Source organism: Musca domestica, unplaced genomic scaffold, assembly GCF_030504385.1.
Source record: "Musca domestica strain aabys unplaced genomic scaffold, Musca_domestica.polishedcontigs.V.1.1 5, whole genome shotgun sequence".
NCBI lineage: Eukaryota > Metazoa > Arthropoda > Insecta > Diptera > Muscidae > Musca > Musca domestica.
In genome coordinates, this window is record NW_026712346.1 from 9,743,056 (window position 1) to 9,761,202 (window position 18,147).

Genomic DNA, 18,147 nt, shown 5'->3' on the forward strand with positions numbered 1-18,147 from the left:
AACCTCAACCGATTTCAGTATAATTTGGCAATTTTTTTCTGGTGCCAGATTTCGTCTCTCTCGCTTTGGGTGCATCAAATATTTGAAATCGGCCTAGAATATATATGGGAGCTATAATCAAATCTGAGCGAATTTTCATATAATTCGTGAAATTTATTTTTGTACCAAATTTAGTCACTCATGGCGAAATTCATTGGAATCTAACTAAAACTAATTTATCTTCAAATCAAAATCCCGTCACACATTCCCAATTTCATTGGAATCGAACGTACATATCGTGTTTTGTGCATCAAATAAACGAAATCGGTTGAAGATATATATGGGAGCTATATCCAAATCTGAACAGATTTCAATATAATTTGACAAATTCATTTTTGCTCCCAATTTCGTTACTTATTTTAAATTTCATTAAAATTGGACATACATATCGTATTTGGTGCACCAAATACATGAAATCGGCCGAAAATGTATATGGGAGCTATATCCAAATCTGAACCGATTTCAATATAATTTGGCAAATTTATTTTTGTTCCAAATTCCATTACGCATTCCACATTTGGAGACTGTATCTGTAATCGATCAATAGATATGTGCATACAAAATCTAAATTTCTGGGAGGTACCTCCGATTCTGATGCTATATCTCCACTTCCAAGTGGAATTTCAAAAATGTATATAGCCTATGTTACTTTCAGGCGATGTTGAAGTATACATGTAAATTTTCAGGAAAATCTGTTCAGCGGTTTTCGAGTCCATAAATTACAAACAAACAAACATACAAACATTTTCCTCTTTTATAGATATAGATCCATTCACACACATACAAACTGTGAACATGTTTTGAGATAATAGGGGCACCAAAAGAAAAAAAATGTTTTTAGGAGGTAGCATTGTTCTACCTTCTGTAATTGTGCCATGATAATGATTTTCTTAAAAATAAGCTTTAAACAACAAACTTTCACCGAACTTTCAATACCCTCCACCTTTAGGTAAAACCAACAGGTACGGTCATATGGGACCCATAGGAAATCGTGGATCTATATAGACATTGATATGCCACAGAAGTTTAAAACCGATACAAACTGTAAATACTAAATTAAAAAATTTTTCGTGAAGAAAACTTAGCTAAAATGACAAAAATATCGGAATGTACTGTTATAGGGGGGCTATACGAAAACGTGGGCCGATATATCATTTCAATTATTTTCAATACCAACCATCCTAGACACAATAAAAACTAGAGTTCCAAATCTCAAAGCTCTACGTCACAAAATGTGGACTGTATCGTGATTTCAGAAGGATATCTTTAACAACGAATATTTATAGGTGAATGAGAAAGGAAAGAACAACCTTATTCTTTGGATGTAGTTTCAATTCTAGTTTTATTTCAAAAATATTTTCCTTACGTACTACTGAAACTAATCTAACTTAACCTAGTCGCAGCCACACAATTGTTCTTATCTATTCTAATATTGAATGGAGAACATTGCAGGGCTGCTTTACATTTCATTCAAGTGATCTTGTGCATCTACTGAGCGCATCGATATCTGTGCGTGTGGGTCATAACCTTTATTATCTGACACATTATCGTATGCGTCAGCGCACAAGATCACCGAATTGTTCACATGTGGTATTTTATGGCGGCTGGGAAATATGTAATTTTTGAATATTGATTGTTTATTGCTAGTTTTTCCCAGCGCCTCAACCGCACTCAAAAGTATGTACAAAGTATTTTGTACAATAGGTGTTACAAACCGAATTGCTAATTTAATATACCCTCCTATCTATGGTGGAAGGTATAACTAGGGACCAGCAACGTGGACTGGGCCAGCTAGTTGAATGTATCTTTTTGTGATTTATCTTATAGTTTGTGATAATATAGTTTACATTACAATAAGGACAACGATGTAGAGGAAAATATGAAAGAAATAAATCAATCACTCGCCGATTATTGACTCCCGCTAAAAACGCTTTCATGTTCACGTCGGCAGCGCAGATGCTATCGTTTCTTTTATTGTGGGCAATGTTGCGTACACTGCTAATTCAAAAAAAGATATAAGAGAATTATTTCTAAATATACGTTATTGATTTTAACGGGTAACGAGTAGAGATACAAATTTTCAATAAATGGCAAAATATTTGTGCTATGTGAGCACAATTCAGCACAACAGTTTTGCAGGTTTCAAAAATTTCACATTTTACAAAAGTTATGCAATGCATCTTGATATTTGAATGTTTACAAAAATTACAACGATTTTTTTGAAAAACACCAACGGACACCACATAAGTAGGTCAAGAAATGTCAGCCTTTTAGTGCAACTGCTATTAAATAGCACATGATCAGCTATTTAGCTAAGCGAATAGCTATTTAGCCCTAACCGACAATAAAGTCAAAATTTCAGCACACAAAATAAACAATAGCTCTGATTTCGGCTGCTGCTATTTTAGTTTTAGCCGAATGAGCAGACGAAAACATATTTTTATGGTTGTGCGTTGTCAACGTACAAATTAATAAAACACGAAAATATGTTTCGAGCTCGTCAGCTAATCTATGTTTATTTTTGATTGTAACTTACCAATATTTTATCTAAATTTATTGAATAATCTATATATATAAAAATCAAATGTTGTTCGTTGGTAATGGAATCAGTTGAGAATGACTGGACCGATTTGAATTATATTTTTTACAAACGTTCGTCATAACCCAAGTTAGGTTTTTAAAGAAAAAAAAATATTGACCACGCCTACTTTTACGCCCACTATTTGATTTATCTAAAATCCTTATATTTGCCAAAATAGTGAAGATATCGGTTTTAAAATTATTGCACGACATACTGTTGACTTTGCCCCCATCCTAAGTATTTATTTGTGGGCTTAGGAACTGACCACGCCTACTTTTTAATCTATATATAAACCAATTGTTGTTCGCTGGTAATTGAATCAGTTGAGACTGGCTGAAAGTATTTGGATATTTTTTTAAATGTTCGTGCTACCCCGATTTAGGTTTTTATGCAAAGAAAATGTGACTACGCCCAATTTTGCGTCCATTTTTTCGATTTAGCTAAAATCTTAATAGTTGCCAAAATCATGAAGATATCTGTTTCACAGTTAGTATACGACGTAATCTTGATTCTCCCACCAACCCTAGGCATCTGTTTGTGGTCAGAGGAACTGGCCACACCTACTTCTTTAAATTTATAAATATACAACTTAAAAAAAATATAGTAACACATCAGTTGAGAACTGCTCGGCCGATTTGACTCAAATTTTCTTTTGGTTATTTGTAATTTTTTTTTAGAAGAATCGCGGAACTGGAATAACTGACTGTTCTATTATGATATGGAATTTTGTGTAGAATTGTTTCATAATGCCTTTTTGGAATTTAAAATTCTTATTGGAAAAACCGAAAAAGTCGAGTAATTTTGCATATTTTCTATACATGCCGTTATATGGTTGGCATACCAAAATTTTATATTTTGATTAGAAAATACTTTTCAAAGCATCAAAACATTTAAAATCTTAACGTGCTGTTATTGCCGGTATTGATTTCACAATACCGAAAACTTTAAATTTCAAATTACAGATAATTCGGTAGAAATTATAACAAAAACATGCAAAAGGGCGATTTTTTAGTGGTATTATTATACCTAAACGAACCAAAGATTAACCGAAATATTTCGCCTTCATTGCGACTTCACAGAACGGCCACGTACACAGACGGATATAGTTAAATTGACATAAATACCTTACAACATGATTTTCAAAATGTTGCGAATTTAAAATTACTTCTGATTTGGAAAATTTTGCTAAGACCTTTATAATACTGATAATTGAGGTTTGAAAATCCATGAAATACGATGATATAACGCATATAAAGGGGTACTGGGAAATAGAAAATAAATCATAAAGTGGACTTTTGTTGTGATTTTTTATTTCTTTTATTTATGATATTTAAATTAAAGTCATATTGCCAGGATTTCAATTTAGAAATTACTATCGATTCTGAGGTCAAAAACTCCAAAAAAATTGACTAGATATGGAAATAATCCATTCAATGAGAACTCTAAATGCTAAATTTATTGGGACTGCAATCAATGAAACACCGAATATGAAGAGGCTCTGTAATATGCGGACTTTACAAAATAGTGGAGCGAATTGAAAATTTAGTAAGGATTCATATCCTCGGAAAATTCTTCCGAACCCTTAAAAGTACCCTTAACTCACATGCAACGTTATACGGGAACAATGCGCTACCGTCAGTAATTACACTGCGGGAAACTACACTTGGGAAATTGTCCGAATGGTAGATAAAAATCCAAAAAGGGGATTTTCGGGTCATACGTTTATAGGGTCCATTTTATATAGTTTAACCATACACAAGGGACCTCAAATATTTGGCTCTATATTCAAAATACAAAAATTACGATAGAGTTTTAAATTTGATACAGTCCTAGAGGTTACACAAAGTATCATTTGTACAAAATATGTAGCAGGTCGGTCTACATTGTGATATAGCCCCCCTCAAATGATATAGCCCCTTTCAAATTCCTCATTGTCATTTTACTTTACATTTAGTTAATTATATGCATCCCAGTTTACATTGTTTCAATTTTTACATTAGTTTAGTTTGTAAAAAACATTTTCATTCATTCCAATTTTGAACTTAAATAAATATTATTCATTTTTATATAAAACAAATTGTGTCACCACAATTGGCAATCCTGCCAGGAGCAGCTTTGGAAAGCGATTATTTTCTTTAAACATCTTAAAGGACTACAAATCTGTGGAAGCGATTGAAAGAATCTAGTTGAAAGAATTGTCTGCAATTAAGAATTTTGAATAAAATTAAGAAACAGCCACAATTGCAGAAATCTGTTTTGTGTCCTGGATATAGAATATGAATATGCAAATTTGTATCTATTTGGAATCCTATCGATTAACGATTGTATCAACAGTATAGAATTTAAATCTGCAATCAATTATTCGCGCCTGGTTGGAATCACGCAAGTTATTATGGTCTTTATAAGCAATCTGGCATTCATAACAACAATAAACCATTCGTAAGTTTGCAGAATTCGGAGATGTGCTGAATTGTATTCCTTACTCTCTATATCTATTATTTGGATTAGTATTTTAGTAATTATTTTTATACCCTCCACCATACTATGGAGGGTATATTAATTTTGTCATTCCGTTTGTAACTCCTCGAAATACTCACGTCAGACCCAACAAAGTATATATATTCTTGATCAGCGTAAAATTCTAAGACGATTTAGCCATGTCCGTCTGTCTGTGTGTCTGTCTGTCTGTCCGTCTGTAAGTCTGTCTGTCTGTCTGTTGTAATCACGCTATCTTTCGAACAAATTGAGAGAGAAGGCTAAAATTTTGCACACATGTATATTTTGCCAGTAGGTTAAGTTCGTAAATGGGTCATGTAGGTCCAAGTTTTCATATAGCCCCCATATAACGGTAACTCTCGATATTCGGTATTTTGATGATTTTAGCGACATTATTCACCGGAATTGTTTCAAATTTGGCATTTGAAGTTCGTAATGGATACTAAAGCCTAAGACAGAAAATTATCTGTGCAGGTCCACGTCTTCGTATAGCCCCCATATAACGGTACCCCCCGATATTCGGTATTTTGATGATTTTAGCGACATTATTTAACGGAACCGTTCCAAATTTGGTATTTGAAGTTCGTAATGGATACTACATCCTAAGTCAAAAAATGAGCCATGTAGGTCCACGTCTTCCTATAGCCCCCATATACCGTACCCCCCCCCCCCCCCCCCCACCCCGATATTCGGTATTTTGATGATTTTTGCGACATTATTTAACGGAACCGTTCCAAATTTGGTATTTGAAGTTCGTAATAGATACTGCAGCAGAAAACAGAAAATGGACCATGTAGGTCCACGTCTTCGTATAGGCCCCATATACCGTACCCCCCGATATTCAGTATTTTGATGATTTTAGCGACATTATTTACCGGGATTGTTTTAAACTTCGCATTTGAAGTTCGTAATGAATACTTCAGCCCATGCCAGAAAATTGTCTGTGCAGGTCCACGTCTTCGTATAGCCCCCATATAACGGTACCCCCTATATTCGGTATTTTGATGATTTTAGCTACATTATAAACAAATTTTTCTTCAAGTTTCGCATTTAAATGTTGTAATAACTTATGACAAAAGTTGCCTATACAGGTATACGTCGTCGTATAGACATTCGGTATTTTTAAGATTTTAACAGAATTTTTAAAGGATTTTTTTTATTTATTTATTTATTTTATTTTTTTTTTGGAAATTGCCAAATTTGTACCAAATGGTGGAGGGTATTAAAAGTTTGGCCCGGCTGAACTTACAGCTTTTTTACTTGTTAACATTTCTTCTGTTATTGTTCCATAATTTTTTTTTCATTTCTTTATTGTTGTGTAAACTCCTTCCCCGAAGCATCATCATGTTAAGATCACCTCAACGAGCAGATGGTCGGGTTTCGAGCGAAAATGATACATCGGATAGTAATGGCCCGTTAGACACTAATGATACATCGGATAGTTCTGTGGTGACACAATTTGTTTTATATAAAAATGAATAATATTTTATTTAAGTTCAAAATTGAAATGAATGAAAATGTTTTTACAAACTAAACAAATGTAAAAATTGAAACAATGTGAACTAGCATGCATATAATTAACTAAATGTAAAGTAAAATGACAAAGTGTACCTACACTACTCCCTCTCCTGAAGCATTAATCTTCAACAAATTAAAGGTAACTCGCTTGACTTTTTTAATCTCATTCTGAGTTTCAGTATTCTCGACAAAGGCCGGTTCGACACAGGCCGGTTTAATCCTATCTATCGATATAGTTCTAATATTCCCGTCAATTTCTAGTTTGAAACATTTCTTATCTGTTTCTACTACTTTATACGGTCCTTCATATGGATGCTGTAAAGATCGACCGTTCCGTATGTTCAAACCTACCCTTCGGAATATCAATTTTTGTCACTGACGATTTTGTATGGCTAGTAATCTTCGATTTCTGACAACTTATACACTCCTTTGCCCAAACGTTTATTTCCTTGCTCATGCCTGGCCAATAATACCTCTTACAAATCATCCGACGGGTACCTCTAGCACCTGGGTGGGAAACAGAATGCATCTTATCGAATATAATTCTACGCATCGCTAGTGGTATGTATGGTCGCGGTGTCCCTTGCGACACTTCGCACCAAACATTGACGTTAAATAACGGAATTTCAATCAACTTCAAATTATGATATTTCTCCTTGTTTCGCGTAATCTGTGCCAGATTGTCATCTTTTTGCTGCTCAGCACACAATAATTGTAAATTCAAATCGGAGCTATTCAATGCACCTATATCAAATGTCCTTGAAAGTGTATCAGCTACTACGTTGGAGGTCCCCCGCACATATTGAATATCATTCGTAAATTGGGAAATGTATTATAATTGTCGGATCTGTCTAGGACTCCTCTCTGTTTTGACTCCAAAACACGTGTCAATGGCTTATGGTCAGTATACACAGTAAAATATCTTCCTTCAAGTATATAGCGAAAATGTTTTATATTGTCATGAATCGCCAGTAACTCGCGATCAAACGCACTATACTTTGCTTCTGTATCGGACAATTTCCTTGAGAAGAATGCTAAAGGCTCCGTAACACTACCACGTTCTTGTTGTAAAACCCCTCCTATGGCAGTGCCTGATGCATCGACCGTCAATGTTAGTCTCGATTTACCATCAAAATGACTCAACATTATTCGTGATGCGAAGGCTTTCTTTATGTCGACGAATGCTTTCTCAGCTCTATCATTCCACGTAATAATTTTCTTCTTATTATTCAATGCATTATTTATCATATCATGTATAGGACTAGACAATTCCGCCAATCCGGAAATATACCTGTGATAATAATTGATCATACCCATGAATTTCTGCATTAATTTAACTGTATTTGGTTTCTCAAAATCGCGAATGGCTGAGACCTTCTCGTCTGGTGGCCTAATTCCCTCTTCTGAAACATTGTTTCCTAAAAAATCGACATATGTTGCTCCGAATACACGTTTGCCTGGCTTGATATTCAATCCGTATTCCTGTAGCCTACTAAATACCACACTCAGATGCTTTAAGTGTTCCTCTTCTTTTTCACTAAAAACTAATACATCGTCAATGTAAACAAATACAAAATCTAGGCCCTTGAAAACCTCATTTATGAAGCGCTGGAAAGTTTGAGACGAGTTTCTCAACCCAAAGGGCATTCGAACAAATTCAAACATATCGAATGGTGTCGTAATTGCTGTCTTGTGTACATCTTCTGGAGCCATTGGAATTTGATGATAAGCCCGAACTAAATCTATAGTTGAAAACACTCGTCTCCCGTTTAAGTTCATGTTTAAGTCGTGTATATGTGGTATAGGATATATATCTGGGACTGTGACGGCGTTTAATTGTCTAAAGTTACCACAAGGACGTCAATCATTAGGGTCCTTCTTGGGGACCAAATGCAGAGCAGAAGCCACGCTCGAATCAGAAGGTCGGCAAACACCGCATTTAACTAGATACTCAAATTCAGACTTAGCCACTTTATACTTCATATGATCCAACCGCCTGGGTTTTGTGTAGGGTAACGTCCCATTAGTTATAATCTTATGCACAGTCGAATGTTTGACCGGCTTTGTATAGTCGGGCTCTGATGTCAATGAGGGGAACTCCTTTAGTAAATTCGTATATTGATCTTCGTAAGCAAAAATCCTAGGCAACTGAATGGAACATAGTTGCAAACATGTGGATACTTTCAAATTTGTCAAAGGATCCACCAAGCTTTTATTTCTAACATCTTCCAACAATCCGTATTTATGAAGGAAATCCGCTCCTATTATCGGCCTACTTATATTCGCTAATGTAAACCCGAATTGAAAGTCACGGCGTAATCCTAAATCCACTTTCAATAATTTTTTCCCATATGTCCGAATCGTTGAACCGTTCGCAGCCGTCAACACCACATCGGAGACTCTCTTTTCATTTCTAAATTTTGATGCCGGCAAAATCGATATATCATATATCTGTCATACACAAATAAGCGACGTGTTGATATCTTTGCGCACCCATTGCTAGTCGTTTTCACAACGGGCTTGACTAATTTTTTGAATCATTATTTTCAACATACGAACAAGGCTGCTCACAATTTCTTGCATCTTTGCCGAATCTGTAATGGAATCTACACAACCAACCTCTTTTCCTACTTTCCGATCGTGGCCTGTTTCCTCTAAATCCCTCTCTTCTACCGCGATGTTGCAATTCTTCAAATTGACGCTTCATTGTGGAAACCTCAAACGAAAGTTTGTCAAACCCTTGGCAAATGTTACTCGTAGCCTGAACCAAGCCTTCTACTACCTTACCCATGTCTGGAACTTGCGATGCATTTCCCGATGCAGCGGATACTCCTAGCGCAGATAACTCCTCTTTCTGAAGTACCTCCCAAATATTATCCGCTAACTGAATCAGCTGGTTCATGTCAGACAAATTTGATCCCATTAATGCAACATTGAGATTTTTTGGCAACCTTCGTAACCGGAGTCTTCTTAAAACATCCTGACTAAACTGAGTTTCAGCCGTTAATAACATGGATCTGTAAAATTCTGATGGCTTCTGATCTCCCATTTCAGAATCAGCTAACATCCTATCTATACGTTGGCTATCGCTCAAAAAATGTCGTTTTATCAACACACTTTTTAAATCTTCATAGATGTTGTTATTTGTTGGATTCTTAATGACATCCAAAACAGACATAATAACCTCCTGAGGTAAAGCTGTAACCACATATTCGTACTTCGTCTTATCCAAAGATATCCCTTTAGTTGCGAATTGCATTTCAGCATGAACGAACCATGCCTCCGGACAATTTGTTCAAAACCCCGGCAATTTTATAGAAGCAGCAGAAACCTCAAACCTATTCGATTGACCTGTCATATTAGAACTATTTGATAACACCGATTGTGCGTTTGGATTAGTGTCTAACGTGGCATTACTATCCGATGTATCATTTTCGCTCGAAACCCGACCATCTGCTCGTTGAGGTGATCTTAGCATGATGATGCTTCGGGGAAGGAGTTTACACAACAATAAAGAAATGGAAAAAAAATTATGGAACAATAACAGAAGAAATGTTAAAAATAATTACTAAAATACTAATCCAAATAATAGATACAGAGAGTAAGGAATACAATTCAGCACATCTCCAAATTCTGCAAACTTACGAATGGTTTATTGTTGTTATGAATGCCAGATTGCTTATAAAGACCATAATAACTTGCAGGATTCCAACCAGGCGCGAATAATTGATTGCAGATTTAAATTATATACTGTTGATACAATCGTTAATCGATAGGATTCCAAATAAGTACAAATTTGCATGTTCATATTCTATATCCAGGACACAAAACAGATTTCTGCAATTGTGGCTGTTTCTCAATTTTGTTCAAAATTCTTAATTGCAGACAATTCTTTCACCTAGATTCTTTCAATCGCTTCCACAGATTTATAGTCCTTTGAGATGTTTAAAGAAAATAATCGCTTTCCAAAGCTGCTCCTGGCTGTATTGTGGTTGGTGTTGGCTGTGGCGTATCTGAGCTGATGAGTTTCGTCTCCTCATCCTCGTGGGCCGGCGTTGCTGAAGAAGATTGTATTGTCCTTAGGCCATTCGAGACGGGCGATCGCTGACTACTGCTGCTGTAACCGCTCGTATTGCCCGGGCCTTGGGCCCCAATGGAAGCGGTGTTGATGCTCTTCTGCGATCCACTCGAATTGTTGTTGTTGAGCAGTGGCTGATCACTTTTCGAGTTGGGTAAAATAAATTATGTCTCCCAGCATCCCTCGTTGGTGGCATTGGTGTGCTCGTCCTCTTTCAGCAGCTGCGTGTGCTGTGGTGCCGAGGGTGATGACACGCCGGGCGGTGTACAGATATTGGTTCCAGTCGATATAGCCATGGGACAGCTAGGATCGATTATGTCGTGTTGTTGTTGCTGAGTGGCTTGTTGCAACTGTTGTTGCTGTTGATGTAGATGTGTGATACCCGGCAGGGGTATCAAGTAATCGGATGTGGTTGGTACCTGCAGGCAAACATCATCGACACCCTGCGGCCGTATAATGGTTTGATCGCGTTCATTAGAGGGCGGGCGTAATATGTGGGGCAATGGAGCATTCATAACAGTGGGATCCTCTGTTACGGCCTTGAGGCGCTCCAGGAGACTAGAAAATGTTGGACGATCTTCTGGTGTGGGATTCCAGCAATCGGCCATGATTTTATAGATGACCGGTGGACAACCGGGTGGTGTGCCCAAACGGCCACCGTTAGTAACCAATTGCATTACCTCGGAATTTGGGAGGCCGGTATAGGGCATTAAGCCCAAGCTAAAGACCTCCCACAATAAAACTCCAAACGACCAAACATCCGTTTTGGACGTAAAAATGCCATCCAAAAATGCCTCGGGTGGCATCCATTTGATGGGCAGCATAGCCTTGCCACCCTTGCGATAATAATCGCTGCGATAAATATCTCTGGCCATACCGAAATCGGCAATTTTTACCACTCGACCGGGACCCTTACTGCTCAGCAAACAATTGCGGGCCGCTATATCGCGATGTATGAAACGTTTACTCTCCATGTAACGGCAACCCTTGGCCACATCCAAGGCGCAAAATACCAAATCTTTCATGGTCAAGGGAGAGGGTCTTTCCGGTTTGTGGCGTCCCTCGCGTAAAATGTTTTTCAAATCACCACCAGCCAACAGCTCCAAAACAATGAAACGTGGATGGCGATCAAAGCAAACACCTATCAGATGGACCATGTTGGGATGATTGAATTTCGCCATTATGGCAGCCTCCATTAAAAAGTCCTCCTCCGCCTGGCGTGTGGACATTTCGGGTAGGGTCTTGACGGCCACCGGCATTTCTACGGCATCGCCGTCACGATGACGATACAGGGCTTGATAGACCTCACCAAATGCTCCCTGGCCCAGGGCCTTGACCAATCTCAAGCAACCATAGTTGGGATTGAAGTTGTTGAGATTGTTCTAACAGCGTCATTATACAGTTCTTAGATGCAGTAACCAGTCACATAGACCCACCCCATTACGTTACAGTAAGGGGTGATGTCAATGATGATGATTCTCTTGCCAATTATTGCGATTTAATAGAAGCAATAAAGTAAAATGACAAAGTGTACCTATATTGTTAATTTAAGATTTTAGAAAGAACAACACATTCATTCAAATAATAAGTATTGGACCACGCTTTGGTGTATCCCTTATATGAAGGTGTCCGCTGATTTCAGCTAATTCCAGGGTCTTAGTCACATTTTTCAATTGATTTTACCCTTAATTGGCATCTTAGCTTCTAAAGGGGTAAAAGACCTATTCGCGGAAGGTTTTCAATGTCAATGTTTCGGAGAAGCGCCCATATAAAAGTACCTCCTGATTTTCCAATTTCGAGGGTTTTGATTATATTTTTGAATCGATTTGGCTTACCATCTTACATGGGACTATTTTAAACAGTTGATGCATATTTTTTTTTAATATATGTGATTTTTTATTTAGGTTTTTAACTCTCAAATTAAAAACTCTGGTTGAAAAATAGGATCAGGTATTTGCGTGTGTTTTGGCAATGTGTATTTATATCTATTTAGTCGGGCCATCATTTATACTAAAAATTGTGCCACTTATGTAAACCAGATCTGTGAATTATTATACTTTAAAAACTATTCATTAAAAACTGAAACTACGTTCGTTGGTAATGGAATAAGATGAGAACGGCTGGGCCGATTTGCATAATTTTTTGTACAAACGTTCGTCATACCCCGAGTTAGGTTTTTAAAGAAAAAAAAAATCCTTATATTTGCCAAATAATAAAGATATCGGCTAGAAAACTATTATATGAGATACTGTTGACCTTCCATCCAGTCCTAGGTATTTATTTGGCCGCTGGGGAACTGGCCACGTCTACTTTTTAATCTATATATATGGATATGGATAATTTTTTTTAAATATTGGTTCTACCCCGAGTTATGTTTTTATTCACAGAAAAAGTGACCACGCCCAATCTTACGCCTTTTTTAATTTACCTGAAATCCTAATATTTGCCAAAATCATGAAGATATCTGTCCCACAGTTAGTATATGACGTAATCTTGGCTCTCCCTCCAACCTTAGGTATCTATTTGTGGTCAGAGGAACTGCCCACACCTACTTCTTTAAATCTGTATGTAAAAAATTTAAAAAAGTATAGTAACACATTAGTTGAGAACGGCTGGGCCGATTTGACTCAAATTTTCTTTTGGTTATTTGTAATTATAGTAGAAACATTTTCATGAAAGAAAATGTTGAGAAAAGCCTCTATAAAGATCGCGGAACTAAAAAAATTAATTTTTCTATTTTGATATGGAGTTATTTGTAGAATTGTTTCAAAATGCCTTTTGGAATTTAAAATTCTTATTTGAAAAAAAAAACCGAAAAAATCGAGAAATGTTGCTTATTTTCTGTACATGCCCTTGTATGGTTGACAAACCAAAATTTTCAATTTTGACTAAAAAATAATTTTTAAAGCATCAAAACATTAATAATCTCAACGTACTTTTAAATGGAGGCTATGTCTAATGGAGAACCAATAGTAGCCAGATATTTCCGGTATTGATTTCACAATACCGAAAACTTGAAATGTCAAGTTACAGATAATTCGGTAGAAATTGTAACGAAAACAAGCAAAAGGACGAATTTTTAGTGGTATTATTATACCTAAACGAAACTGATATATTCTAACTTCCTAGGAATATTGTAGTTCAAAGATTAAACTAAATATTTCGCCTTTATTGCAATTTCAACGAATGCCCGCATACACAGACAGACATAGTTTAATCGACTGGTAAAAACTAAATACCTTATAACATGATCTTCTAAAAGTTACGAATTCTAAAATTACTTTTGACTTGGAAAATATTGCTAAGACCTTTATAATACTAATATATATATATATATATATATATATATATATATATATATATATATATATATATATATATATATATATATATATATATATATATAAATCAATTTTTGTTCGTTGGTAATGGAATCAGTTGAGAACGACTGGACCGATTTGCATTATATTTTTTACAAACGTTCGTCATACCCCTAGTTTGGTTTTTAAAGAAAAAATTATTGACAACGCCTACTTTTACGCCCACTATTTTGATTTATCTAAAATCATTATATTTGCCAAATAATGAAGATATCGGTTTTAAAATTATTACGCGACATACTGTTGACTTTGCCCCCAATCCTAAGTATTTATTTGTGGGCTGACGAACTGACCACGCCTACTTTCTAATCTATATATAAACCAATTGTTGTTCGTTGGTAATTGGATCAGTTAAGACCGGCTGGAACTATTTGGATATTTTTTAAATGTTCGTCCTGCCCCGATTTATGTTTTATGCAAAGAAAAAGTTACCACGCCCAACCGCGCCCATTTTTTTAGATCTTAATCGAATCCTAATATTTACCAAAATCATGAAGATATCTGTTCCACAGTTAGTATACGTAGTATACTCCCCTCCTCCCAACCCTAGGTATTTTTTTGTTTTAGAGGAACTGGCCACACCTACTTCTTTAAATTTATTTGTAAAAAATAGGAAAAAAATTAGTAACACATCTGTTGAGAACGGCTAGGCCGATTTGACTCAAATTTTCTTTTGGTTACTTGTAGTTACAGTAAAAATTTTGAAAAAAATCGCGGAACTGAAAAAAATGACTGTTCTATCATAATATGGAATTTTGTGTAGAATTGTTTCAGACTTCCTTTTGGAATTGAAAATTTTTATTGAAAAAAAAACAACGAAAAAATCGAGAAAGAATGCATATTTTCTATACATGCTGTTATATGGTTGCCATAACCAAATTTTCCATTTTGATTAGATATGGAAAGATTTCATCCAATGAGAACTCAAAATGCAAAATTCATTGGGACTTCAATCAGTGTAATACCGAATATGAAAAGACACTCTAATATGCTGCCTATACAAAATAGTGGAGTAATTGAAAATATAGTAAGAAAAGGATTCATAAACTCGGAAAATTCTTCTGAACCCTTAAAAGTAACCTTAAATCATAGGTAAAATCCTAAGAGGGGGGTTCCCGGATCTAACTTTTTTAGAGTACATTTTATATAGCTTAACCATACACAAAGGGCCGCAAATATTTTGCCCTATACACCGCAATCAAATCATTTGTACAAAATATGTGTCAGTTTGGTCTACATTGTGATATAGCCCCTATCAAATTCCTCAAATGTTGGTAATTTGAGATTTTAGAAAGAAAAACAAATTCAAATTTCAAATAATTATAAGTATAGAACCATGCTTCATTATAACTCTTATGTGAAGGTATCCGTTAATTTTAGCTATTACCAGGGTCTTGGTCACATTTTTCAATTGATTTTGCCCTTATTTGGCATCTAGCTTCTGGTAGAAGTAATCTTCGCGGAAATTTTTCAATGTCAATGTTTTGAAGTAGGGCTCATATAAACGTACCTCCGGATTTTACCTATTTCGAGAGTTTTGCTTATATTTTCGAATCGATTTGACTTCACATGTGTGTTTAGGCTACTTTAGGGGGTAGAGAACCATCGTACATGGACCTATTATAAACAGTTAATAAATACTTTTTAATATATATGCTATATTATTTAGGTTTTTAACTCTCAAACTAAAACCTCTTACTGAAAAAAAGGATCGGGTTTTTTGAAAGACGTATTTATTTCTATTTAATCGAGTCATCATTCATACAAAAAATTGTGCCACTCATGTGAACCAAGACTAAAACTAAGGGTCGGCAACGTGGACTGGGCCAGCTAATATCTCATAAAAGTAGAACAAAATTTAAATTGATAGGCTTTAATAACATTTGCATATTGTCTATATATGAAAATACCATATGTATAAAATCGTGATTTTTATAGCATTTCATACAGTATAACTTTTTTATAAACAACACTGAACTCAATAATAAATATTTGTTTTTATTGGCTGAAAGCCTTGCTAAGCAGTAGCCGCCGTGTTGCTATTTTGGTGCTGAGCTATTTTGATGTTAGGGCTGATTTCAAATAGCAATAAATTGCTAATTTTTTGTAATGGGTTGCTGTTCGATGGCTTTCCTCATTGAAAGGCAACATATTTTAAAGAATTTTTTGCAGGCAAGGCATGTAGTGTCCGTTGGAATTGCAATTTTCGAATTTCGAAAAAAGGGAAGTTGTGCTGAATTTTTTTTTATTATTTTTCTTAAGTCTAGATTACAAATCCTTACAGACTAAATTAAAAACTAAATTGCTATATACAATTAAATTTTTTTTTATTTTTATAAAAGAAAAAAAAAATGTAGAGGTTTAGAAACTAAACTCTGTTTAAGTGCAAAGTCAATTTCCGTTTTAAAGAATCGCGACTCTCTGTTAGATCAATTAAATTATAAAATTTATTAAATTCAAGGAAGAGACGACGTAAAGGATCAATATTGGCATAGTTTGTAGAATAATAATTTATATGAAGCAATTGATAGTTTCGCGTTGGTCTGTATGGTACGTTTATGTGAAGTTTATCTAGAATAACATCTGACAATATCTTCCCATGAATGACCATTAATAAAAAAGTTACATTTAGCATAGTACGGCGGCTTTTCAAAGTAGGTAGCTTTCTTAGGTTTAACCTATGTTCATAACTTGGCAATTTTTGTTGGGTCCAACTATGACGACGAAGACAAAATAATAAAAATTGCTTTTGAACGGACTCTAACAAATTAGAATGAATGACGTATCCTGGATCCCATATTAAAGACCCATACTCTAAGATGCAGCGCACAAAATAAATGTAAAGTTGTTTACAAACTAATGGATCCAAGAATGCTTTACTCCATCTTTTTATAAAGCCCAAACTTTTATATGCTTTATTAATAGTCAAAGAAATATACTCTCGGAAGTCAAGTCTATGATCCAAATAGATTCCAAGATCATTCATACATGTTACAGAGTCGATTAGACAATTATTAAAATAGTAACTCGACGCGATTTTCTTAACTCTAAAAAATGACATATGTTTGCATTTTTTTAATGTTTAATTCCAAAAGGTTATCTATACACCACTGGTAAAAGTTGTTGAGATCAGACTGTAAAAGCTGTTGATTCGATTCAACATTAAATGGAAGAAATATTTTCACGTCATCCGCATACATTAGGACTTTAGAATGGCATATTACGTTAGGTAAGTCGTTTATAAATAGTGTAAAGAGAACAGGTCCAAGATGGCTTCCTTGTGGTACACCAAAACTTACATTAATTTTATTCGAAATTATGTTGCCAAATTTCACCCTTTGTGATCTACCTGTTAAATAACATTTTATCCAGTCTAATAATGAGGCACTAAAACCCATGCTATGCAACTTATATAACAGTAACTTATGGTTTACTTTATCGAATGCCTTACTGAAATCAGTATAAATACAGTCTGTTTGGCATTTCATTCTAAATCCTTCATTTACAACAGTAGTAAGTTCCAAAATGTTTGTAACAGTTGAGCGATGCTTTCTAAAACCATGCTGAAATTTTGATATGATAGACGATACTTGAAATGATATTATATCAGTAACTAACTTTACAAAAAGTTTTGGTATGGCAGTAAGCTTTGCAATACCTCTATAATTTGTGTTATCAATTCTATTACCTGTTTTAAACAAGGGCACAATATAGGATTCCTTCCACAATTCAGGAAAATAACTAGAACCTAACGACTTATTAAACAACATACAGAGAGGCAATGCTAAATTTTCGGCACAATTTTTTAGTATACATGCTGGAATTCCATCAGGGCCGGGAACAGTCGTTCTCTTTAGCACTTTTAAGTTATTTAACACAGTCTGTACATTGAAACTGGGAACATAAATTGATGAAAATTCTGAAACTAAGTAAGGGTATATGTAATTATCGTTGTGCGATTTCGTGGAATATGTAGTTTCAAAAAAAGATGCAAATATATTTGAGATTTCAATATCATCCTCTGCAATAATGTGACCAAATTTTAACGTTTTTGG

The 18,147-nt window shown here is 35.2% G+C and overlaps 2 protein-coding genes across 2 annotated transcripts in view; one reads left to right on the forward strand and one right to left on the reverse strand.

Annotated features, from left to right (window-relative positions):
- LOC101889783 (uncharacterized) overlaps window positions 1-18,147 on the forward strand; it is a 55,451-nt gene that overhangs the window by 9,438 nt on the left and 27,866 nt on the right. The gene's annotated exons all lie outside the window — the stretch shown is intronic.
- Window positions 10,580-12,153, reverse strand: LOC131804929 (leukocyte tyrosine kinase receptor-like). The gene is given in 2 exon segments (XM_059128161.1): window positions 10,580-12,094; window positions 12,145-12,153. Coding segments are annotated over 2 exon segments (1,524 nt in total).